Here is a 27460-nt window from a genome sequence, read left to right on the forward strand (position 1 = left end):
AGTATGAAATATATATCATATAATAGGACAGTTTAAAATGTACTGTTATCACTTTTTTTTAGGGCACGAGCTGACTATCCTCTCACCTCCTCTGACATTTTTCGCATGAGTATTTTCGCCTACCTTCATTATACTTTTTTCTGTCTTTACTTGTAATATTATGCAAACACACAACGCGTGAGTGTGAAATAAAAAAATAATAATTGCAAAAAAAAACTGATCATAGAATGGAGAAACAGACAGAAACGAGTGAGATTCGAATTATTCTTCATGCATTCTAGAATTTTTGCAATAATATTGTTTCATACTAGGAAACCTAAACGTTCTATATAAATCAAACAATGAAGGAGGCACGACGCCTAACAGCGTCGACCTTGTAATTTGATGTACTCATACAACAGCGCACAATCAGTATTCGGTGATAATCTAATTTCCTACGAACGTTATATTTGAGCTTTGCAAATATTGCATAATTACATTGTAGGTAACAAATCACTAATTGAATCTATGCTTATACTAGAAGCTGACGAGTGTGGTTATTTGTGACATTTTAGTCCAATTTCAAAATAATCTTTTTGATATAGCCCATTTATTGAGGTATAGACTACATCTTCTTATACTATCTACTCTACGTCTTGGTATAACCCACGTGAGCAGAATAGTAATGCCTGGTTTACACAGTACGAGCTGTTGACTAGACAGTTGACAGGTGTTCGCATTGTGTACTCGTATGTTAGTAGCTCGGCTCGCCTTAGCTGTTTCCATGACAAAAGCAGTATTGCTAGTTGTGTGCTGGAATAGTATCTCCACTTGGATTTTCTCGCGATTGACTGGCGAGCTTCTGACGAATGCGTTCAAACGATGCGAGTAATGTTCGAGCTGCTAACATCAGAATGGTGGTGGAAGGCGAGCAGGCAAGTGAAAGCAAAAATGTTAAAGGTTAATATCCAACTCGCAAGTGCCAATATTTCGTATGATCCGGTCATACAATGAGATTTGCTGCACTGCTGCTTCTTCGTAGGCCGATTTACACGTTAGCCTGCACTGTGTAAACTAGGAATAACGTTTAATGCAAATTAAATCACCTGAAGCAGCTATCTATGATTGTTTGCTTGAACGCTGTAATCTCAGGATCCAGTGTAATTTGAAAATAGAAAATAGATTCTAAGTATTGAGAAATGGTATACACTTTATAACATCAGGGGACATGGAGCAGTAACGCTGGGTAACTGATTATATATAGGTGTTAGATTTTGCATAATCGAATGTTTACAGGCAGTTTTATTTGAAGACTTCAGTAACCATAGATTGCTAATTCATTGATGAAGATTGTCACGTATATCTTCACACTAAGACTTTTAAGATCGGAATGATAATAGTTAACGACAGCTTATATGGAAGTGATATATATAATAATAAAATTTACTACATTTAGTGCACACTAATAATTAATAATACAGCTTGTAATAACATTATTGGTATCGGTTCAATCGAGATAATAGAACAGATATCTTTCAAACAATAGATTGAAGTATCCATCAGTATTGATTATGCAAATGTACAAACAGATGATCATTCATTGTTGTTGTTACATTAACCGCAATTACGTTGACGTTTATTAACGTACATAAAGACAGCGTTATGTTTTACATTATAATATATATTAATCCCCAGAAGTATAGTAGATAACCAGAAATATTGAGACGAATATAAGTTTCATTAGATTTTTCATGGTATAGCACTTATTTCACGATGAACTATTCGACTTAATAATCTCAATAATATAAGCCTTAATAACTTCCAAACATATCTGGTTGACTAAAGTACTATTGGCCTTATCAATATTGTGTTATATTATTTTTCACTGAAACATTCATTCACTCCAAAAAATATTTAAGTGGACATGATTTATAGCAATTATTTTTTTTTAATATCTTGGGACATTATTCACACACGACCATCTGACCCCAAACTAAGCAGAGCTTGTACAATAGAAACAAACAGACAACTGATATAATACATATACTATATTTCTTTTGTAAATACATACTTATATAATTGTACCCAGAATTAGGACAAACAGACATGTTCATGCACACAAATATCTGTCCTGGGTGGGAATCGAACCCACAACCTTCGGCGTGAAAGGCAAGTATCTACCAACTACGCCAACCAGCCCGTCAAATTAATATGTACTATACCTAAGAAACTGTTGCTCAGCGAGAAATCGATAATTCATAGTCACTCTTCGTGAACATCTGATCGATATTATCTGGCCATGTATTTTCTTTAAATTATAATTCTGTTAACATCCCAATACTGGGCTAATGGCTTCTCTGTTCTCGAGTTTTGGAGCTCACTTCACCACGCTGCTTCAATGCTGATTAACAATTTTATTTTCACCTTATGTCTATCACAGCTAGGTTTTTCAATAACCTGCGTAAATTATTATCACGTTATTTCGATTATAGAATTTATAATATTAACAATACATTATTTTGAAGTTATTGTTTTAATTCTATTCAATTATAATAATTGTAGTGACTGAAATCAAGACTTTACTATTACTCCTATTTTCCCCTCTAAATCATACTAAGAGTGGGTGTAATATGTTAGGAGCGGGTACGATAATTACCGAGCATAAAGTGTTGATAGAAATAATTTTCTAAGATTTAAATTTAATAAACTAACTAAGCTACTTTAACATTTGTGATTTAAATATATGAGAATTTAAACATCGTATCAATGAAAGACTGACTGACCCCTTTGGCTGTCGATAAGAAAATAATAAATTATTGTATAACGCTTAGATTCTTAAAGAATTACTTGAACTAATATATTTTTATACGCTGTGATTTAATTTTATAAAAATGTTGGCGTTACGACGACATTACTGGTGGCTTTATGTAAGCTCGTCTGGGTAGGTACTCCACTCATCAGATATTCTAGCAGTACTTGGTATTGTTGTGTTCCGGTTTGAAAAGTGAGTGAGCCAGTGTAGGCACTGTAGGCACAACATAATAGGCACGAGGGACATAACATCTTAGTTCCCAAGGTTAGTGGCGCATTGGCGATGTAAGCGATGATTAACATTTCTTACAATACCAAAGTGTATGGGCGTTGGTGACTTACTATCAGGTGGCCCATATGCTTGTCCACCTACCTATTTTATAAAAAAAGTGCGTATACCATTGAGTGATCAGATTCGTTAGGAATAATTTATTACACGTAGATTCAATAGTTAAATCTATTTTTATACTCTGTGGTTTAATAGTATAAGAATGTAAACGTCGTATTAGTTGGCTCCGATTTGGATCAATCAATCTGTGTCACTTTAATTTGTCGGATAACACACATCATTTACCACATTACCTCTTGACGTAAGACAAGAGTGTATAGTAGCATATTATAAACACATAATATGTCGTAGGCCAATTGTTAAGACAATACTTAAGCTTATATGTAAATATGAGTTAAGTTTATATGATACAATGTGTGAATGCGTGCATTTATATTAACATACATATGTGTGTGTGTATAGTCTGTTTTATAAGTGCAAAATATGTATGTTGTCAATGTACTGTACGAATAAATACCGTAATCAATGGATTCATTGTTAAATTTCCAGTTAATCCCAAATATAGCGGTGAGTCTATTTACCTCGACCCTTTGATTAAGTCAAAATCAAAAAATCAAAATGATTTATTCAACGTTTAAGTATTACACGATCATCTCATTCCTAAGGTGTGCTATCATCCATAAATTCATTAATTGTATAATAACATTTAACACAAAAGCGTTCTTTAAAAATTTTTTAAACTTAGCAACTGAGGAGGCTGCTGGTAAATTTATTCAAAAGTTTTCACTATTAATGCTTAACGCATATTAGTCCGTTAGGTATTGAATCCTTCTTACCTAAAGTAAATAAATTAAAAAAGTTCTTGTAATTATTGTTCAGAATCTATGTCAATCGAATTCAATTAATATAAAGTGCTTTTTTTTGGATTTACAAAAACAAGCATTCGAATTCTAATATCGGTAATATAATTAAGCAAATTGTAAGCCAATCAATCAGCCGAGCCGATGACAAACACCTGTTACTCTAAGGTTGTTTCAAATTGAATCTTCTACTTAATTTCTCTCGGAGATTAATGATTTGTAATTTAATTAATTTTATCGATATCAAATGTAATAAATAAATTGTACCGTAATCGCTTTTTTTAAGGTATAATTTGGTTAGACGCCCTGGAATAAAATTGATATTATAAGTCATGTGTATCATACGATTTTCCTTACAGAACGAATAAAATAATTATCACCATGTCCCAAAAAAAAATGGAAAGAAGGCCTCAGCAGTGATATATTTACAGGCAATTATTTTACTATAGTTTTAAAGTTATTACAATAATCTAATATAACAATTTTCCATTTAAATTTACAAATTAAGTTATTTTTAATAAAATACGACTTTACAAACGTACATGTACATAAGTGGACTACCTTAGGGTAAGTAGTCACTAAGCCACAGTGGTTCTTTTCATAGTCAATGCGTCACCAAACTTGTATATTAAGATGATATGTACCTTGCTCACTGGCTCACTCACCTTTCAAACCACAACACAAGAATACTATGTAATACTGCTTGGCGGTAGAATATCTGATAAGTGGGTGTTACCTACGTAGACGGGTTTGCGAGAAGACGTTCCTTAGCCACAAAACCAACGAGGCTATCGGTGATGGTACATTATTAGGAATATTTTTACTAAATCTACTCAAAACAATTGTAACAAGTTTCGTCTCAATCATGAATCGCAATGAATAAGGAACGTATTTGTCATAAAAACAGCAATTAATTTAATATAGATGAACTTTATATAAAATAATTGCTTAATAGATAACAGTATATATACCTTTTATATAAATAAGAATAATTTACATTTAGGACATAAATGGGTATAAAACAAAATTAAAAAATTGCTTTTGTACAAATCGTGATCGCGTAGAATGGTGGCAAGAATGCCATTGTTATTGCATGCCGTCGAATATAATCACTACATATGATAAAAATAAAACCTGCCGTATCTATATGTCTGTTTCAACGCGATAAACTTAAAAACTTTCGAACAGATTTTGATAGGGTTTTCATTTCTGAACGGAGTTATTCACGAGGAAGGTTTAAACGTATAATTTATTAAGGTTTTGTGAAAACTGGCTAAAATAGAACGATGATTATGTAAGACTAAAAATCGTGCTGACTGGAGTTTTACTGGCATGCGTCGCCTAAACCAATAGAGTTATAATATATTACGATATAAACATATTATAAAGACCCTTATTCTAATTTATTAATAAATAAAAGTTTAAGCACGCTATTATTAAGGTGGATTGTTTTAGTTGACGTGAACATTTTCGCATGTTATTTATTATCGCTTAAATATACGTGTACATGTTATATACATGTACACAGAATAGAAGTAAAATTTAAATCCTTTCGACAAATAATTAAAGACAAAAGGGCTAAGAATCTCGAATGATTAATTCGACTCCGACTTGCTCTAATATTGAAGCTTAAATCTGAGAAAGATAAAATCTTTTATAACGAAAGGATTCGTAGTCGATGTTATTGTTTAATTTATTTATCGTTTGCTCTGATAACACGAAAATTGTTAAAATAATCTTTATTGCTTCGTCAATTCAACAATAAGTAAACAGCCTTTAGCGAACGCAAAAACAATAAAATTAAACTCTGAATCGTTTTTATTTTATAAAAACAAGAAATAAAATAAAATAACACAAAGGAATGTAAGGAGACTTACTGTTTTTTATTTATTATTATTATTACAAAAACCCTACACTGTTTGCCAGAATAGTTAACGCCTATGGTTGTTATTCCGCTTCTTAGTCTTCCTGAATGAAATGGCCCTTTAAGCCTTTTTTTTGTTCAAATCTGACTTATCATTCCTGAGATTACTGTGTGCATACAAACACTCCGGCTTCATAATACAAATAGATTGAATAGACTTATGACAAATGCGTCATAAAACGTAGTAGTTATTAAATTTTCCGTCCTCGGTATGATAACAGCTATTGTGATACGATCAGGTTATTCCAATTAGCAATTGAAATCGATTCAAAATGCCTCACAAATCGAGACGAAAACCAGGTAATTCGTATTGAATCTCTCGCTAACTTCGTGAAATTCGTTACCCTCTTGGAAATGTGCCAGCGCTCGTATTAAACCTTAATTCTGTTGAGCTAAAAATTTAGGACGCCTTATCACATGTCTTCTAAATACTTTTCATTGAAGTTATTAAGCGAGTTTGTTTTTAATTCTATAGTAGGAATTCTTAATTTAAAATACAATTGCTTTATAGAATACTACCAAAGTGGATAATTTAATTATTCGACTTAGCGCAAAGTATCGAACACTTCTGCCTGAACAAACCTACCGAAAGCGGCTCAATTGTAAATTATCTGTAAGGCTATGGCTACACTGAACGACTAAGCGAAATATCTTATACAAACAGACTTAAGGTCATAAAGCTGTTTTTGGTGGCGAAGTTGTGGCTGTAGCTTGATTTTGTTACGCTTCACTTACTCTTCCTTTAGTAATTACTGAGATATTCGACCCTTAAAGTTTATGTCAAAGTTGGCAAGGTAGCGAATTGAAACGTCCATTCTATTTCAGATCTTATATAACAAATTAAGTTATTCGTAACATTACTCAAGTTGTGATAAGACACATTTTACCTACCTCAAACTTATATAAGTTTTTCTAATTTTATGTTAAAAAAAAAACATATTTATCGTTCCTATTAAACCTGCTTTGTCATTTCTTCGTGATCTGTGCACTGAGATAGAACAATAAATCCTGTATCGATAAGTAAAATTATAAACAACTAGTTCTCAACTAGTTAATCTTTGTCTGTATAATGATCATCATTGTATAAAGATATTTTATCCGTGCAGTGACGGAGAAAGAATACATTTCACTGCCCCTCTCTTTCCCATGGGTGTCGTTAAGAGGCGACTAAGGCATATCTGAGCGACCATCTGCTCATCTGGTGGTAGGATGCTAACATCCGCCTGGCTTGTTACCACCGTACGCATGGTGAAAAACTCGTGAAGTGGTTTGCAGCCGCGTTTCGAGGTCAGCCAGCGTACAGCCAGAGCCCGAGCGAGTATTGCCGCAATGGGTGTTGGTCCAATTGGAGACGGCTGTTGAACCAATGCCGGGGGAAACTGTATTGACCTGCCGGTCAGGGAGACCGGAAGAAACGGCTGTTCCGCTGGCCGCCCGTGGCATAGTACAGGGGCCCGAGCGTACCTAACCAGCTCGTGAGGCTGCCCCACCAGGCCACGCATAATCTCGGGGTGGACCGTCGTGCCGGTTGGTGACCGGTAAGTGGGGTCCCGGCGGCCACTTCCGGGGGGGTTCGGGGGCCCTTCCGTCCAGCGGGTCAGTGTATTTTTCCTTTTGGCAACCACTTGGGGAAACACGCCTCCACACTTTGCCCATCCCTATCGTGGCAATACATCGCTCGCTTCACGTCTCTTTTCCATTTCATTTTTCCCAAATGGTGCAACAAAACAGAAATAACGGTCGTACAGCGGTGCACACCCCCACCATACCCTCGCTGTTTGAGGTCGAGTTCTCTAACACCCGAGGACTCCACACTAACCTCAACGCTGTCCACCACCATCTCGAGACAGCACGGCCAGCAATGTTGTTTCTCACGGAGACACAAATACTCCGTCCTGCCGATACCAGCTACCTTAATTATCCCGGCTACACGCTTGAAGAATCCTTCAAAGCGAAAGCCGGAGTATGCTTGTTCGTCAGGACGGATGTTTGCTGTCACCGACTGCGCTGCTTGGAGGACCCCTCCTTCTCCATGTTGGTGGTACGTGTGGACCTGGTTCGTCAGAGCCGAGTCTACGTGTGCCTCTACAGATCCCACAATGGTGACTTGGAGACAAGCCGATTATTTGACCATCTTAGTCGGGTGGCAGATGCTGCGCAAGAGCAATTTCCTAACGCGGAATTGGTGTTTTTGGGGGATTTTAATGCTCACCACGAATCCTGGTTGAAATCCCTCAAAACTGACCATGCTGGAAGGACTGCTCATGATTTTGCTCTCACACATGACTTGACCCAACTGGTTGATCAGCCCACCAGGATCCCAGACATTGATGGGCAAGCACCTTCTCTACTGGACCTTCTGCTGACTTCTCACCTAATACCAGGTTGTGGTTCAGGCTCCTCTTGGCTCTTCGGATCACAGCCTTATTTCTACCAGAGTGCCACAGGCCAAGCTGCCGCCACTAGCGGTATGCAAACGTCGCGTTTGGCACTATAAGTCAGCGGATTGGGACGGTATGCGCGATTACTATGCATCGGTCCCTTGGAAGGAACGTTGCTTCAGTGGGAATGACCCGACAGCTAGTGCCGCTGCTGTTGCTGGCGAGATCATGCTGGGAATGGAATACTACATTCCTAGCTCAGATCTCGTCAGAAGGAGTACGCGTAACCGTTGGTTCACTCGTGAATGTGCCGATGCTGTATCATCTAAGCAGGCGGCATATCGCAAGTGGATCAACGGCTGCATTAGCGGGGCATCTAACATTGACTCACTGAAAGCAAACTATAATAAAAATTCCAAGTCCTGTAGAAAGGCATACACGAGAGCGGATGCACAGCGCATTGTACAGATTGGTCATGACCTTGTTTCGCATCCTAGGGGCTCCCGTAGCTTTTGGCGTCTGACCAAGTCTGTGCAAAACAATTTCTGCCAACCTTCGCTGCCACCGCTCAGAAATCCGGACGGATCGCTAGCTCACAGTCCGCAAGAGCAAGCTGATCTCCTGGCTAAACTCTTTGCCGACAATTCCGTCATCGATGATTGTAGTGCACTGCCACCTACAATACCTGCATGCGGCCATACGATGCCTGATATTAAAATCAGGCAACGTGATGTGCGTGCGGAGCTGCAATCACTTGATGTACGGAAAGCTAGCGGTCCCGATGGAATACCAGCCATATTGCTGAAGAAGTGCGCAGCGGAGCTGTCTCCTGTGTTAACGCGCCTGTTCCAACTTTCTCTCTCTTCGGGAAGTGTGCCGGAGGCTTGGAGAAGAGCTAATGTGCAAGCGGTTCCCAAAAAAGGGGATTGGTCTGACCCGGCAAATTATCGGCCAATAGCTATCACCTCAGTACTTTGTAAGGTGATGGAACGGATTTTAAACAACCAACTGATCCATTACCTAGAAGATCACTGTCTGATTAATGATCGTCATTACGGGTTTCGACCAAAACGGTCCACAGGTGATCTTCTAGCGTACGTAACACACCTCTGGGGTGAAGCTATCGACAAGCATGGTGAATCGTTGGCTGTCAGCCTCGATATCTCCAAGGCTTTCGAAAGGGTCTGGCACAGAAGTCTTCTCTGCAAGCTACCGGCATATGGTCTGCCTGCTCAGCTATGCACCTGGATTGCCAGCTTCCTACACAAGCGTAGCCTTCGTGTTTTAGTAGATGGTTGCGCTTCACAATTCTATGTAGTGAATGCTGGGGTCCCGGAAAATCAGGGATCTGTGCTATCTCCCACACTCTTTCTTTTGCATATCAATGATATGTTCTCCCTTGGGAACATACATTGCTATGCAGATGATAGTACAGTGCATGGTGGATACCACGGACGCGCAGTGGCTGGGCGGGCGGAAACTGAGGAGAGGCGGGAGAATCTTGTCATTGAACTTGATAGGACGTTAGAGCTCATCGCCAAATGGGGCTCTGATAATCTTGTTGAGTTTAATGCCAAGAAAACACAGGTATGCGCTCTCACGGCGAAAAAGTCAACATTTTCCCCTCTTCCCTCCCTCTGTGGTACTCCGCTGGTGATGCAAAACAAAATCGCCATGCTGGGGATTGACGTTCGCTGCGACCTTAGTCCAAGGGATTACATCGAGGCTGTTATAAAAACAGCTTCACGGAAACTCGGAGTTCTGAACAAGGTGCGGCGCTTTTTCACGCCACAACAACTGTGCCTGCTGTACAAAACACAGGTACGGTCTTGCGTGGAATATTGCTCGCACCTTTGGGATGGCTCCGCTAAGTACCTACTTGAGGCCTTGGACCGGTTGCAGCGACGTGCCGTACGCATTATTGGCGACGTAAAGGTCACAAACACCCTTGAACCTTTACAATTGCGTCGTGAGATAGCAGCACTGAGCGCTTTCTATCGACTAATCGTGTTCCATCACGAACAAAGAAATTTGGCAACTCCTTTCTTTGTCGCACTTCCAAAAAATGGAATTCCTTACCAGCTCACGTGTTCCCCTCCTCTTACAACCCGGGTTCCTTCAAACGAGGCGTGAAGAGGCATCTTGCGGGCCGGCAAGGCGAAGGCGGCTAGTGCAGAACGTTTTTCCCGTCTGTACTGGCCGTCGTCGCGTTTGGACTCTACTACCACTTACCATCAGGTGGAGTAGAGTCATTTGCCCTCCCGGCGAATATAAAAAAATATCCTGTCATTTATAGGATATTTATATATTTGAGAACTTTTTTCAAAACTTCTTTTTTTTGTGTTGAGATAATGCCTTAGAAACTGCAAATATCTTTGAGTTTTTAAGATAAATCTACGTTAATTCTTGAATTGCTAAGATAGATTAGTTGAGGCCTCTGTTGTTATAAATCACAAATCAAGATTACTGACATCTTATTTGCTTCATTAGTGTAAGTTTATATTATATTTCAGATTTCTTGAACGTTAACTTTCGCAACTTTTTATTGATGGATGCGCTCCATCGCATAAGAGATTATACTCTATTGCCTCTTACAACACCTATGGGTAAAGGTTAATAACGTAAAAAGCAAGTAAAATAACAGCTTGTAAGTGTCCCACTGCAGGGCTAAGGTCTCCTTTATTTTTAAGTAGAAGATTTGAAACATATTTCATCACGCTTCTCCAATTTTTTGATTTTAATCCAACACTTTCAGGTTTCCTTACAATGTTTTCCTTCGCCGTCGAGCACGAAATGAGTTAAATACAAAGTACATGAAAATTAAGTGGTGATCTCGACTGGTAGCGTATTCTAAGTACTGTATATAAAATCCTTTCATTGAAATGAATATAATCAATAGCATCACATACAAACAGCGAGGCTAATAAAAATGATCTATGTATATTGGTATTTGTTAAATTAAAGCTTTCAGTTTACAAGGTGAGTTAAAAACATGTTAGTGGTTAACTGACCGCTGTCCGTGGATATATAATATTTATTTATATATCTGACATGACGTAGTATAAACGAGTTTGTCATTATAATATTTAAATAGCCGCTTTTCACGTGTGTTTATTTGTTCACTGACTTCTGAGTGGTGGATTTTGATAAGATTTTTATAATTGCTTGGATATTTTGTTCCGCGTACTCTTAAGGGTGGGTGTTAAAATAGCTTTTTAAAAGGTGGTAGGGCTTTGTGCTTATCTGGGTAGGCACCACCCACTCATTAGATATTCTACCACTAAATATGCCAATGGCATATAGGCTCGACCTATTCCTTAAAAAAATAAGTTACACTTAGTAGGAAAACAAATGTTGGCTTTGTAGCTAGCTTATGCGGCTGCAGACTACGGGATCACGGGGCGGGTCTATCAATACTTAGTGATGTGGCTGAAGATGATATGCACGGTCCGTCCTAAATATTTGATTAAGTATGTCCCTATTATTGCAAAATGAAGGAATTCTCCTGAGTTTAAATTAGTCAGTTTATATATGTTTATAGATTTATACTAATAATCCACTATCTAAATGAACTGCCATTACCTTTAAAATATACTTTATTCAAGTAGGTTTTTAGAAACACTTTTTAATTAATAAACAAGGCTTGAAACGTATACATTTTCTACCAAAATTTTCTTTTTTAATAGTGTTAATAATATTGATTGAATTTTAACTAGTAAAATTAATTAAATACAATTAATATGTTATATATCCTGCTTGATTCGACAAATAATAACTCTAAACTTTTTATCATCTACATATAATTTTAATGCTTCTTATTTATTAGTGTTTTTTTTTTAAATAAGGATTGTATAGCGATCTTTAATCATAGAAATTTGAGATACATTTAGAAAGCTGACATTTAAAGGAAATAAAATAAGTAAGCTTAAAGCGTATTTGTAAGCGAAATGAAGTGTATTAGTATCGAGAAAAGCGATACGATCACTGTTCGTATTTGTAAATGGAAAAGTATTGGAAGATTAAAAAATATAAATATGCAAGCTATGATTTTATTTTATCGCAAACCATTCAAGTTTATTTAAGTAATATGATATGAGCGTTGTGTCTTTGAGTATCACTCACTGACTATTTATTCTACTATATTAATAATATAATTTATTTTACAGCAATACTTTGTTTGATCATGCTTCGGTTTGCCTTCAAAGTTTGCCTGATACGATGAGCAAGCGGGTGTCTATACACACAATGAATAGTCATGGGACATAATATTTACATATCCCATGGTTGCCATTGACGTGTCTTACAATGTTCTAGTGTCAGTTGGAGGTGATAAACAATCATGTGTGGTATACGTAATCATCTACCATAATACGAAAAAAACCTCTAGAAAAAAATTAACGTGTAAGTAACCTTATTAAAGGAACTTCTTGTATCATCGTCTCAAATAATTCATCTCTTAGGCCTAATTAAAAATCATCAGCATAAAGTAAATGTATGTAAAGGTAAGGCCTCCTTCCTCTTTTTGAAGAGAAGGGGCTCGGGGTATAAATGTGACAGATTTTTATACGTCAGGAAACCAGCAGTTTTCTCACTATGTCTTTCGCCATCACCGCGAACGAGACGAATTATAAACACAAATCAGTAGTTCTTACTAGGCTTCGAAGCCGTATGTTAGAATTCAGTTACTATTTCTTTGACATCCAACTTATTTCTATAGTATTTTCCCCTTTTTCCCCTCTTCCCTCCCTCTGTGGTACTCCGCTGGTGATGCAAAGCAAAATCGCCATGCTGGGGATTGACGTTCGCTGCGACCTTAGTCCAAGGGATTACATCGAGGCTGTTATAAAAACAGCTTCACGGAAACTCGGAGTTCTGAACAAGGTGCGGCGCTTTTTCACGCCACAACAACTGTGCCTGCTGTACAAAACACAGGTACGGTCTTGCGTGGAATATTGCTCGCACCTTTGGGATGGCTCCGCTAAGTACCTACTTGAGGCCTTGGACCGGTTGCAGCGACGTGCTGTACGCATTATTGGCGACGTAAAGGTCACAAACACCCTTGAACCTTTACAATTGCGTCGTGAGATAGCAGCACTGAGCGCTTTCTATCGACTGTATCACGGCGAGTGCTCTGAGGAATTATTCTCTCTAATTCCTGCTTCCCCCTTCCTTCTTAAGTCCACGCGAGCTGGTTCTCGATGTCACCGCCTAACTGTGACATCAATTCCATCGCGAACAAAGAAATTTGGCAACTCCTTTCTTTGTCGCACTTCCAAAAAATGGAATTCCTTACCAGCTCACGTATTCCCCTCCTCTTACAACCCGGGTTCCTTCAAACGAGGCGTGAAGAGGCATCTTGCGGGCCGGCAAGGCGAAGGCGGCTAGTGCAGAACGTTTTTCCCGTCTGTACTGGCCGTCGTCGTGTTTGGACTCTACTACCACTTACCATCAGGTGGAGTAGAGTCATTTGCCCTCCCGGCGATATAAAAAAAAAAAAAAAAGAAGTATATGTTAATGTCGATTATATTACCACAGTTCGTAAAAGTATCCAAGCCTTAATTCAGTTATATGTACGTACATAGTTAACTACAGGACACACATTCGTCCATTAATTTTATTTTGATACAAAAATATTTACCAATTTATATTCAGGTCTTGTTTAAGCGATCATACTTTGCGTAGATTTATTTAATATGACGTGTATTGTTTGTGTATTATAATATTTAAATACGTGATTATCGGAATTTTACAGCAATACTTGATATTGTTGTGTTCCGGTTTGAAGGGTGAGTAAGCCAGTGTAATTACAGGCACAAGGGACATAAAATCTTAGTTCCCAAGGTTGGTGGCGCATTGGCTATAAGCGATGGTTGACATTTCTTACAATGCCAATGTCTAAGAGCGTTTGGTGACCACTTACCATCAGGTGGTCCATATGCTCGTCCACCTTCCTATTCTATAAAAAAAAAAAAATTTGTTTTTTTTTTATATTTATATTTACAAATTAGGAAAAAATATTTTTACTTATCGTCGACTTGGTATAAAAAACCTATTAAAAAATGTGCAATTAAAATTATCGTAACGCCATTCTTGTTTCACTCATAAAAAATGTCGAAAATGATTACACCATTTATTGGTGATGTGGAAGGCCTCACGTGCGTTATTCTCGGCATAGATAATTTGGTACGAATATTTGGTACCAATATTTATTATTAATAAAATAAAAAATAAAGTAATGACAGAATAAGAATATGAAGACATTTATTCAAGACTAACAAACACAGCGAACATAAAGTTACAATAACTGTATGGAAAAAAATATATAATAAAAATGATATATCATAAACTAATTAATATAAGAAAACAAAAATAAGAACTACATATATTAAAATTACAAAAAAAAAAAAACAACAAATTTATATACATTCACAAACACAATTTTATCTTGTTGCGATGTTTACTACCGTGATGTGTCCTGAAAAGGTGTACCATTCAGCTTTTATGTTGGGTTAGAACCCTACGCTGATTTTCAATGGTTCCCTTTGTATGTGTACTACTATTTTGTAAAAGGTTACGACGGAATTTGAATGTTGAAATAAATTACTAGATTCTTTGATTTAATTAGACAACAAAACAAATTATTTATTTCCAAAGTTTCATTATAAACACATAATACCTTCTATTACAATTGCTTGATTCTTGAGCCATTTTTTATCCTTCGTGGTAATTGTTTGTTACAAGAATAACTCACAAATTATTTATGTTTGTAATCAACAAAAATACGTGAAAAATATAAATTCTGTTTTCAGCTATAATCAAAACTCTATAGCCATAAAACCTAATCTTTTTTAGACGCTGGTTTTTTTTAATCTATCCTGACCAATAAATCAAGGAGCCAATCAACAGTAAGCTATTACATATATTAAAATACTAGTTTCCTTCCGTGGCTTTGCCCATTTGTAAAGGTTCTATGCCCTTTTTATATCTCTGGTAAAGTGATTGCAAAAGGTCATTATGATCGGTTGAATAATTAAGTTTTAGCGTGGGAAAACAAAGTCACTTTCGCATTTATAACTTAATAACAATTTAATCAGGATTAATTTGATTGTTGAATACAATATATAAGTAACAAAAATCATGAAATTAAATCGAATTTGAAAATAGTCTCGGAGTAGTATTATGTCACTAAAATACTGTTCTAGAACTGCTTCAAGTTTGAATTTCGTAACAATGCAAAGACAAAGTTTCAATTCAAAGAAATTTTCTTTACTATCCTTCAATATTTTCTGTTCTATTAGATGTTCATGTATTATAAATCATCATGTCCACTTAATGCGTGAATTTTGATGAAACAATATATATTAATAATTAAAAAATATTATTTTTATTACTTAAAATTTAAACTCAAAGGGTTAAGATGAAAATATTTCTATTTACTCTTTTTGATTTTTATTAGTACCAGAGACAAATAATAGATTAATATTTTCATACTTAAGATAAACGATCGAACGAATTGAAACGTTCTCCTGGGGGCTTCTTTATTATATTGAACATTGTAAACAATTACAAAATTAGAAAAAGTTTATTTAAAAGTGTATTCTTCAAAGATGTTTCCTTCCCCGAACTAGTGGAAAAGTTTTACTTAATTAACAACATACAGACGACTAAGCGACAATATTTTTTCGGACGAAAAAAAGAATGTAAAATCTTAGCATCACGCGGGAATCAAATCCGTGAACATCTCATAGTATAGTCGCGACGATAACCCAGCAGTATTTTAGACAATTTCACTTCGCCTGGAGCGCCGCGGGTCGATGCGAGGCGGGCGGGGTGTTTCAGACTTCAGTACTTCGACGGATCGTAAGCGAGCCGCTCGCTCGGTATTATCTACCCCTCTCGCGAGTGTAAAAAAGATAGACGCTACAGGTACCCCTTCCAATGATATATGACAGTAATTTTGCGCCGACTAACATTTGAATATACAAAAGGTTTTGGTAATAGAAAACTTGCTTTATGATTTAATTTTCTGTTAACATGTTTTAATTAATATATATATATATATATTTTTATATTAAAAAAAAATATTTAAATTGAAAAAAATATATTTAAATTTATTTTATATATTTTAATCGTGAGCAAATATTATCGTTTTAAATTCAGCTTATCAAAACTTTATGGAAGTTAAGGGATATTGGGTTTTTTTCGCGCTTTCTCATTGCGCATGATCGCAGTACGAAAAACTGAAAGCTAATATTTAAAACCTTTAAAAATTACGACCAATATTTTTATTGCAACAATTTTATATCCATATTTTATTGTTACACGTTTAAAAGTTCACTTTTATTTCAATTAAATTAGAAGTTTCACGCTTTTATGGTAAATAAAATTCCACTGATGAAAATCTTATCTTATGAAAATTGTTACTTAACAAATTATTCTATAAATAAGTCAAATATGTAAGCTTGAGTAATAATTTCACTTTTCAATAATGTATATACAATCTACTTGTGAGGTCATTTGTGATTTAGTATACCACGTTATTTTCAGCCTTCGATCAAAATTGAATGCAAGAGTTTTTAATTGAGGCGTAGCTACGACCACCTTTAAGGATACCTCCATAGAGACATCTATATATTTAATATACATGTCCGTGAGGTCGAAATTTCGTGTGACCTAGATTTTATTTAGCTAAAATAGATGCTTCGGAAGAGAGTCGTTCGATAGATAGGGCGAACTTCGTGCCTGGGGCTATTATCGCTATCTAAGTACAGTTGCTTCACTAACTCTCCATTTTGTATTATGCTTTCTATGCAAATGTATCTATATTGGTAGATTTTGATTAATAGTAAACTTATTGAAACAGATTAAAGAAATGATTTTAATTTAATGAATACATTTTGTTTAAAAAAAATCGTTATTTATTTCAGATATTTTGGTTCATGTAATTAATTAATAGTTATAAATATAAATAAATAGGAACATTCTGTTATCCGACACATAATGTTCGTTTGTTCGTTTGAAATGAAATGAAATAATGATTATTCGTAAAAAAAAATCTTTGTAAAAGAGATTTAACAAAACAGTTTAATATTACATTACATATAAAAAAAAATATTCCATATGCTATTTGTATATTATAACATATATTCAATATTTATAGTAATAAAATCTTAATAATTTATAACTAAATTTAATGATTTCGGTAGTTTGTTTAATTTTGAATAGCTTAACAACTTAATATTAATATCAATAGAGCCGAGATAGCCCAGTGGTTAGAACGCGTGAATCTTAACCGATGGTCGTGGGTTCAAGCCCGGGCAAGCACCACTGAATTTTCATGTGCTTAATTTATGTTTATAATTCATCTTGTACTTGACAGTGGAAAACATCGTGAGGAAACCTGCATGTGTCAAATTTCACTAAAATTCTGCCACATATGTATTCCACCAACCCGCATTGGAGCAGCGTGGTGGAATAAGAAGGTCCAAAACTTCTCCTTAAAAAAAGGAGAGGAGGCTTTGCCCAGCAGTAGGACATTTACAGGCTGTTACTGTTACTGTAACAAATCAAACAGTTAATAACGTTTATTTCGTATAATTGTCATGTCTATGTAGCCCTTAGATCTAGGTGACTGGTAGCCATATACTAACTGGTGGTAGGGCTTTGTGTAAGCTCGTCTGGGTAGGTACCACCCACTCATCAGATATTCTAACACAAAACAGCAGTACTTGGTATTGTTGTGTTCCGGTTTGAAGGGTGAGTGAGCCAGTGTAATTACAGGCACAAGGAACATAACATCTTAGTTCCCAAGGTTGGAGACGCATTGGCGATATAAGCGATGGTTAACATTTCTTACAATTCCAATGTCTATGGGCGTTGGTGACCACTTACCATCAGGTAGCCCATATGATCGTCTACTTTCCTATTTCATAAAAAAAGTGCATTTTGAATATAAGAATATTCAAATGATTAATATTTTTCTTTATTTGGGGAATATGCGATTAAAATTTTGTAATACTACTAGTAGCGATAACGGGTTTCGCATTTGATGATTATGGTTTTAAAAAATATTCTTTTAATATAATTAAATATATTAATTATGATAAAAATGAATTATTAAGTGGCAGATTTTCATGCGCATTAGGCCACATGTTCCCTCACGATGTTTTCGTTCACCACCACCGCACGAGATGAATTATAAAAACAAATAAGCGCGTAAAATTCAGTGATGCCTGGCCGAGTTTGAATTAGAAATCATCGGCTAAAATTCTCATCTTCCAACCGAGGGACTATCACGGCTCTCTCTTAGTCATGTTTAATTAAATTACATTTCGGTAAAGACATCAAGTTAGACGATCAGATAGATTGATATGCAACGACAATTACGACACGCGTTGTATTTGTAGACGTATATAAACGACTTGTATGTGCTAACACAAGTTGATAATTTGTGAATGTCTAATACATATTAAAGGGCATATGTTTTCTATTTGAGCACAGTTTCTTCATTAAAGTATAAGAGATTTTTTTTTATATTTTCTTCGTGGTAGGGCTTCGCGCAAGCTCGTCTGGGCAGGTACTACCCATCGTCGCATTTTCTATCGCTAAGTAGCACTACTTAATATTGTTCTCTTCCCGAATGACGGGTGACTGAGCCAGTATAATTACGGACGTAAGGAATATAACTTCTTAGTTCTTAAGGTTCGTAACGCATTGGCGATGCGCAGTTAGCTAATCTTACTTACTTGGTATTCTTGTGTTCCGGTTTGAAGGGTGAGTGAGCCAGTGTAATTACAGGCAAAAGGGACATAACATTTTAGTTCCCAAGGTTAATCACCAATGGGCGTTGGTGATCACTTACCATCAGGTGACCCATATGCCCGTCCGCCATAGTGGACACCAACGCCCATAGACATTGGCATTGTAAGAAATGTTAACCATCGCTTACATCACCATTGCGCTACCAACCTTGAGAACTAAGATGTTATGTCCCTTGTGCCTGTAATTACACAGGCTCACTCACCCTTCAAACCGGAACACAACAATACCAAGTACTGCTGTTTTGCGGTAGAATATCTGATGAGTGGGTGGCACCTATCCAGACGAGCTTGTACAAAGCTCTACCACCAGTAAAAATTAACTAATTATTACTGTTCGGTAGAATAGGAGTGGGTGGTACCTTCTCAGACGGGCTTGCACATAGCCCTACCACCAAGTAAAAGTACTGGAATAAAATATGTTTTTTTTTTCGGAAGAAAAAATAAAGAATATGACACTTAACATCGAGTAATATAATTTTATTAATTAAAATTTCAGGTTTGTGTGATTACGGACACAATGATATTTAAAACCAGCATATGATTTAAATTGCAAATGAAACAGATTTTTTGTTGAACTATCAATGCTGGTTCATTATCTATATTTCGTATGAAAATATTTTTTTTATTATACAATATTATGTTAAGTTTGCGAGAAAACTATTGATGATGAAATATGATGTTATTGCGAAATCCGTATCTACATATAAACTATAGTAAGACAAGAATCTTGTAGCAATCCAAGTACACTGACTAGCGTAGTAGTAGTTTACTTTTATGTAATACATAATTGCTTTTATGGAGTTTTCTCTAATTATTCCGAAGGCGAGGTTACCCAGTGGTTGGAACACGTGAACGCTTAACCGATGATCGTAGGTTCAAGCCCGGGCAAACACCACTGAATTTTCATATGCTTAATTGGTATTTATAATTCATTTCGTGCTTGACGGTGAAGGAAAATATCGTGAGGAAACATGCATGTGTCTAATTTCACTGAAATTCTGCCACGTGTACTCCCGCATTGGAGCAGCGTGGTGGAATAAGCTCCAAACCTTTTCCTCAAAAAGGAGAGGAGGCTTAAGCCTATCAGTGGGACATTCACAGGCTGTTAATTAGATATGGTATCATTTATCTGTTGCAACGGCTATCATAATATGACTTTTTTTAGATTTCGATATAAGTTCCAATTTTTGGCCATGCGCCAAAATATCCTTGTCCACATAGTACAAAAAAAAATATAGTACTCACAATTTTAATGTCTTTTTTTTATTTTTTTGAGATATTCTATGATACCTAAAGGCCGAAAGATTTTTTTCTATTACGGTATGCTGAGTGAACTTAGGCACCGTGTTTACGATGTACGGGACATAAGTTAGATTCAACGGTTGACATCACATTATCTTGTATATCCTAAATAAATTATTCGTGGAATACTACCTATAAATATCTTAGTACATTTATTTATATAAGAATTATTTATATCAAAGACTTAAATCTTCTTTTTATATAAAAAAATGAATGTTTGTGTTTGTTCTTTAATAAAAAGGTTTTATGTCAAATATAAAAAGCCGAGATGGCCCAGTGGTTAGAACGCGTGAATCTTATCCGATGATCGTGGGTTCAAACCCGGGCAAGCACCACTGTATTTTCATGTGCTTAATTTGTGATTATAATTCATCTCGTGCTTAACGGTGAAGGAAAACATCGTGAGGAAACCTGCATGTGTCTAATTTCATTGAAATTCTACCACGTGTGAATTCTACCAACCCGCATTGAAGGAGCGTGGTGGAATAAGCTCCACAACCTTCTCCTCAAAAGGGAGAGGAGGCCTTAGCCCAGCAGTGGGACATTAACAGGCAGTTACTGTACTGTACTGTATGTACAAATTAAAATAAAAAATAACTTGTGTTTAAATCGTGACCGCGTAAAATGCAAGGCTAGGCAAGGCAAGAATTCTAGCAGCATTTCCAAGTTGAATCCGAATGCAATTCTGATTCTCTATGAACAAACCTCTTGTCACCAATGTAAGCAATAAATGCGTTTTATAAATGTTGCACTATTACTCCACGTTCCGAGTGTTTCAACTGCAAGTGGCACAATGATATAATTCCAATTAGAGACGAATATTTGCACCGTTTGTTCGCTTCAGCATTTTCCGCTGCGGCTCCGCCTTTGACATTGTTTCCCTGATATGAGACGGGGCCAATATGTCGACTCATGTAGCGCCCTTAATAGTACGTTCTATACTTTGTTCCTATTGCAAAGAAAAAGAAATAAACAGGTTCTAACTAAATTAACAAAAGATTTTTTAGTAAATTACTCCTCTTATGTATTTTTAAAAGCCCGCTCTGTTGGAAATCGTATCTTTATTTCTGTTTTTATACTAAACGAGATTTTCCTGAATATAGTTTTCTTTTGTTTAAGTTATCTCTAGAATGTAAAGTTATTAGACCAGCTTACAAGTATTTCTTTAGGTATTTTATTTGTAGTATTAATGTATCTTTTATTATAAGAATTTGTATTTTATTCATATACGAATAATGTTGTCATTGAAAAGGCTTCGTGTAGGCCTATCTACCAAGCGGTATCTAATATCCTACAGGCAAATAGTAAGAATTTGTATTGCTGTGTTTCGGGTTGAATTAGTTTACTGGTGGTAGGGCTTCGTGCAAGCTCGTCTGGGTAGGTACCACCCACTCATCAGATATTCTACCGCAAAACAGCAATACTTGATATTGTTGTGTTCCGGTTTGAAGGGTGAGTGAGCCAGTGTAATTACAGGCACAAGGGACATAAAATCTTAGTTCCCAAGGTTGGTGGCGCATTGGATATGTAAGCGATGGTTGACATTTCTTACAATGCTAATGTCTAAGAGCGTTGGTGACCACTTACCATCAGGTGGCCCATATGCTCGTCCGCCTTCCTATTCTATAAAAAAAAAAAAAAAGCCAGTGTAATTGGCTAAAAAAATGTAAATAACAGGTGCAAGAAAGATAATATGTTAGTTCCCGTGTTGGGTACCTTGACGCTGCAAGATGCGGTATAAAGTTTTTCCAATGAAATTGTGATAATTTTCTCGTGTTCCATTCTAAATAACTAAAAAAAATATCAAATGTTATACTCAGAAATAGAAATTAAAGATATAGCAAATTAAAATCGAAATCCATCTTCTTTAAATTAATACAGGTTGATAGATACGTATATATATATATATATATATATAATAATTCTAGTGTATTTGTTAATTTTGAAGTCGGCTTGTATATAAGGTTTTATTATAAAGAGTTCGCTGAATATACTATTTTTTTACTTCACGACTCGACTAATTTAAAGTAATATAATTATTTTTAGCATACAAAGACAATTAATGTAGTCAATGAGACGAACGTATCGTATTAGGAAACCTGAAATTGAAATAATATCTTACATAGTAAAGTGAACTCCTTGAATTTGTCTATTGCTTATAAACCGGATAAATTAAAATGCGTAACTGTTGGACAAAATAAGAATCTAGAAAGCGAAAACAAAAAACAAAATGCAACGTTCGAGATTGAAACAACCCTCATGGCGGCATAATTTACATTTATATGGACATAGAAATAGAATATGCCGCTGAGGCGGCGAACATCAAAGTTTTTACACGCTTCAATGAGAATATTATAACAAGGTATAATATCATTGTATGCTGTATGCGCAATTCCTTTTAGGCAATTTAAAAGGATTAGGTTATATGTTCAACGGCTGTCTTTTTTATGTATGTTAACCGATTACCCGAAAACGGCTGGACCGAGATTCTTTGACGTACAAAATAGCGTTTCTTTTAGACAATTTGGCCCATTCAGTAATCATTTGTAAATTTTAATAACCTGACAGCAACTCGGTTATACAAACTTAATACTATATATATTTAATATAAATAATAATATCAGTTCAGTAGTATAGCCTTATTTATATTATCAAATTATAATTATTTGTTTGTTATGCTTCCACGCTTAAGCTAATGCATCGATCATTATTAAATTTTGTATACACGTTTTTAGGGATACAGAAAAGAATAAAGTGTATCGAACACCGCTGCCTATCACGGGTAAAGTCACTGGCAGAAGCTAGTTAGTTATGTAGCAATGCTTACATTAAAAGTGATTTACTGAAATTCAAACGCTTTGCGATAACTTTAATTCAAATGATTTGTCACGCATTAATCCCTATCAAAAATAAAATAATTATTTTAAACGTTTTCTGCAAATTACAAACTTTACAGTTAGGATTAGTAGGTACTTTCTTTTATTACAAAGTCGCGTAAGGGTCCGTTCACACAGACCGGCTCGGAGAGGAGAGCAGATTTTTATCACGTTGGAAACAGTGTTTTGAGTGATTGTAGTAAAGTTTATTTTTGCATTTGCACCTTTTTTGTCATTAAAAATGCCTGAACGCGCTTCGTGTGAAGTAATAAAAGGAGCCGACCGGCTCCGCTTGCGTGCTCTTTCTCGCTCGCACCCGCTTTCAGATCTCTTCCAGCCGGTCGATGTGAAATAGTTGGCGGCTCCGCTCCGGCCAATTCCAAGCGTATACGACCCGGTCTGTGTGAAAAGAAAAAAGCAGGCCGATGCTCTCCGAGCCGGTCTGTGTGAACGGACCCTAAGACGGAATCGCTTGTCTGGTTGACACTTTTTTTTTGTAATTTAATTGATTTACAAACCTAACACGCGGTGCTAAGTCCTACAAGACTTTTAATATTTTTGTTCAGATTTACATATCAAGTTAGCTTGCTACTTGGAATCTATATTTTTTATTATTCAATAAAATAGTTTCTAAGTACATAATTATATCGCCCGGCATATGTGAAACATTTTTGACTGTTATTGAAATAATTTACAGTTAAAAAACAACAACAAACAGTAATAAAATAAATATAATTTTGTTACTATTATGATAATGGTAACAGAACGATGTATATAGTGTAAGGTTTTACTGATTTTTAATATTTATTGTTAGATTTTTACAAATAATTTTTAAATATTTTTAACTAAATTAACACTGGTTGGATATTATTGAGCGAAAAATAACTACGTGATATAAACAAAAACAAAACACGGAAAAATTTACTCGCTTGATCAGGAATACGTCAGGGTGATTACAGGAATTCCAATGAAAATTGTAATAGAATTGTAAAACATTAATAAGTATTAAGTTACGTGTTAAAGAGAATAAAATGTTAAAAGTAAATGTGAAGGATTGTTATACTGGGGTATTTTTAAAATAGTAACGCGCCTCGCACAAACAAGGGAGTAGGGTGCGGCGGCGGAGAGGAAGCAGGACGGCATAAGAGTGTTATACCGTTTGCCGTCGCGACACACGAATCGCTTTTCCCTACTATGGATAGTTTCGCTTTATAAATATTACATAGAAATCGATAGTCCAACTTCGAGAAAGAGGTCCATCGTCGAATCCAACTCGTCTGGTCAGCGCTCGGGAAGCTACGCGATATCTTCTCATCCCAAATACCGCAGTGTCTCAAGACGAAAGTCTTCGACCTGCGTGTGTTGCCAGTGATGAATTATGGATCAGAAACGTGGTCGCTTCTTTGAGTCTCATAAGAAGGATCAAGGAGCTCATCCAAACCACGCGAACTGATGTAACCGACATTGCCCGAAGACTTGCTAAGTTGAAGTGGCAGTAGGCGGGGCACATCGCTCACAGAACTGACGGCCACTGGGGCAGAAAGGTTCTCGAGTGGTGACCACGAAACGAAAGACGCAGCGTGGGCAGGCCCCCTACAAGGTGGACCGACGACATCGTAAGGGTCGCGGAAAGCCGTTGGATGTGAGTAGCGCAAGACCAGCTATCGTGGAAATCCTTTGTCCAGCAGTGGACGTTTTCCGGCTGAGATGCTGCTGATAATAATAAGAAGTCGATAAAGCTATTTCAATATACATAAATGATTGTTGTTTGACAAAACTAATTAATCGTAAGTATTTAAGAACACATTTGAATAATGACCATTATTTTTAGAAACGAGCTACAAAGTTAAGAATAATAGTTTGTATGTGTAATTTAAATCTCTAAATAAAGCTATAAATAAATAATAATAAGTCCATTCTTGCACTTTTACAAAAAGCAGTCATACTGAATACCACACGTCTTACACGAAAGTTCCTCACATCACCATTGTCAATTTAATATTTGAAAAACCTATGACGCTTGGTCATAGCCCTCCTGATAGTTAAGTTACCCCTGTTAAAATGGAGATATAAAAAAAGATACTAATAATAATAATAATGTCATCCAAACCGTTTTCGGGCACGGAGATATTACTACGCAGGAGATATTATAGTGCACAAGTGTGTGTGCAAACACAGGTGCACTCGCTATTCCCTATCTCTCATAATCCGATTGGACGGCAATCCGACACGACCGGAAAGAGTTCCGGAGCGGGACCAACGGCTCTACGTGCTTTCCGAGGCACGGGAGAGTACACATTTCCAACTTCCAGACTCCGGGCTGCTACTAAGAATTTTCTGACAGAAAAACCCAATCAAACCCAAAAAAAATCGGTCTGGAGGAGATTATATCGTAAGTCCACTCCGTCCAATTTCATTTTATTTTCTAATTTCGATTTTAATATGCGAAACCGGTTTTACTTGATACGTTGATCTGATTTTATGAATTAACTTATAAAAATATATCTTGGCTTAATTGAAGCAGTACGTGGATTTCTCTGCAATTGGATTTTCCAATATTCCTTTTTACAGATTTTTATTGTTATTTTTTTATATCTATTATTGTATATATTCCCGTCAGAATAGAAATGAGTGCGCAAACACAGAATATGCAATCTGTATTTTACCCGCCGTTTTACGTGCTGGTCGAAAGCTCCATGCGCTCTTCCACATTGTCAATATGAGTATTCATCGTAGTCGGATTCATAGATCCTGGGTTCTGACCCTATGTCGAATTAATAAAAAGTTTCTGTAGATAAATTTTTAGTTGCAACTTGGAGTCTGAGGTTGGCAGTAATATACCGTGCCTCGAGAAGCATGCAAAGCTTACACCTGAACTCTATCCGGCCGTGCTGATTCTGCCGTTCCATCTTTGTGTAAACTGTGATATATCTTTAACAATTTATTAGTCTCCCTTGAAAATGGCCACTGTAACTGAAATTGGTCAGAAAGACATGACCGTACACAAATAGTGGAAGCTTAGTTTATCTACATAAACTAACGCATTATTAATAGTAATGGTATTAATAAAAAATAATGTTTTAAAAGAAATTAAGCGTTAAATATAAAATGAAATATTTATAATATGAGTATGTATATGTAATCAAGTTACATTGTATGCAATTCTTGAAGTAAAAGAAGAAATGAAGGAACCTCAAAGTGTGAGAAACTTAAATGTAATCTACGAGTAGTTTCTTGCAAAAGTGAACTTTTCCAGAAATTCTGTCAAGAAAATTATATTGCGAATATCCGGAACCTGAATTCTTGCAATATTAAAAAGTATGTTGGTTTTTAATAAGTTTGTGTAAAGCATAGTGAAATAATCTTAGCATTACTAAAATCAAGTAGGTCTAGGAGCTCTAGGAATTTTGACTACGAGAATTATACTAACATTAATTTTTATAAGCTTACATTTTTAAAATTTTACAATGTCAGCTTCAAAGTTATTACTACGTACAAAATGTTTTGTATTTATTAGGTTAATATGATAATGTAATTTAAAATAAGGTATAAAAGTACATAGTCAGAGTGAAACTACTGTGTTTCCGGTGCTTTTGTGTGAATATTGTCGTAAAACATTAGTAGATATGACTACACCAAAACATTGTAGCAACAGTATGCAGATATCAAAAAACATTCATAAATATTGCGGTTATTTTACTATTTTGTATTTATACGAGTTTACATGAAGATTTATTTCAACTTGCTTTGTTATTGGAAGTTAAATAGTATACTTCCAATGTTTTATATTTTTATGATAAATAGAACTTGGTTTAAATCAAGTTTGTAGATTTTACATTCTGGCTAAATCTAGATGTTTTTGTATAGATCGTGGTATGGTACCATTGCGCGGATCTGGTGATACAGCTATATAGGACCTGGACAGTGGAACTCTTTAACGACTTTTAGTTAAAACACTTTAGATTGGATAGTTTTGACTACTCCCATATATCTGACATAGTATTTTAATTTGAATCAGTTGGTTTTGAAAATCAGAAAACGCGTGAAGGAACTCCAAAGAAAAATACTCTTTGGGTAAGCTGCAATACTAACCTGCACATTTTGAAAAGCTAACGAATGTCAGATACTAATCTGACTAAATACTGAACCCTCGTTTATTCTGGCATTGGCTGTTATCGACGAATGCCTATTCAAATTAAAGTCAACTTAGTTAATCTG

General features: G+C 35.9%; 1 protein-coding gene across 3 annotated transcripts in view; it reads left to right on the forward strand.

Annotated features, from left to right (window-relative positions):
* The first annotated feature begins 16104 nt into the window (after positions 1 to 16104).
* Positions 16105 to 27460, forward strand: part of LOC126771141 (uncharacterized) — a 52146-nt gene continuing 40790 nt past the window's right edge. The window contains exon 1 of one of the 3 annotated variants that reach the window (XM_050490888.1): positions 16105 to 16170. Coding sequence is in view for 1 of the 3 variants with exons in the window: in XM_050490890.1 (XP_050346847.1) it covers positions 16190 to 16232 (43 nt within the window). In the remaining 2 variants the exon portion in view is untranslated. Of the gene's footprint in view, positions 16233 to 27460 lie in introns of all 3 variants that reach the window. The other 2 variants (XM_050490890.1, XM_050490889.1) reach the window with 2 other exon arrangements.

The sequence above is a fragment of the Nymphalis io genome, chromosome 10 (genome assembly GCF_905147045.1).
Source record: "Nymphalis io chromosome 10, ilAglIoxx1.1, whole genome shotgun sequence".
NCBI classification, from domain to species: domain Eukaryota; kingdom Metazoa; phylum Arthropoda; class Insecta; order Lepidoptera; family Nymphalidae; genus Nymphalis; species Nymphalis io.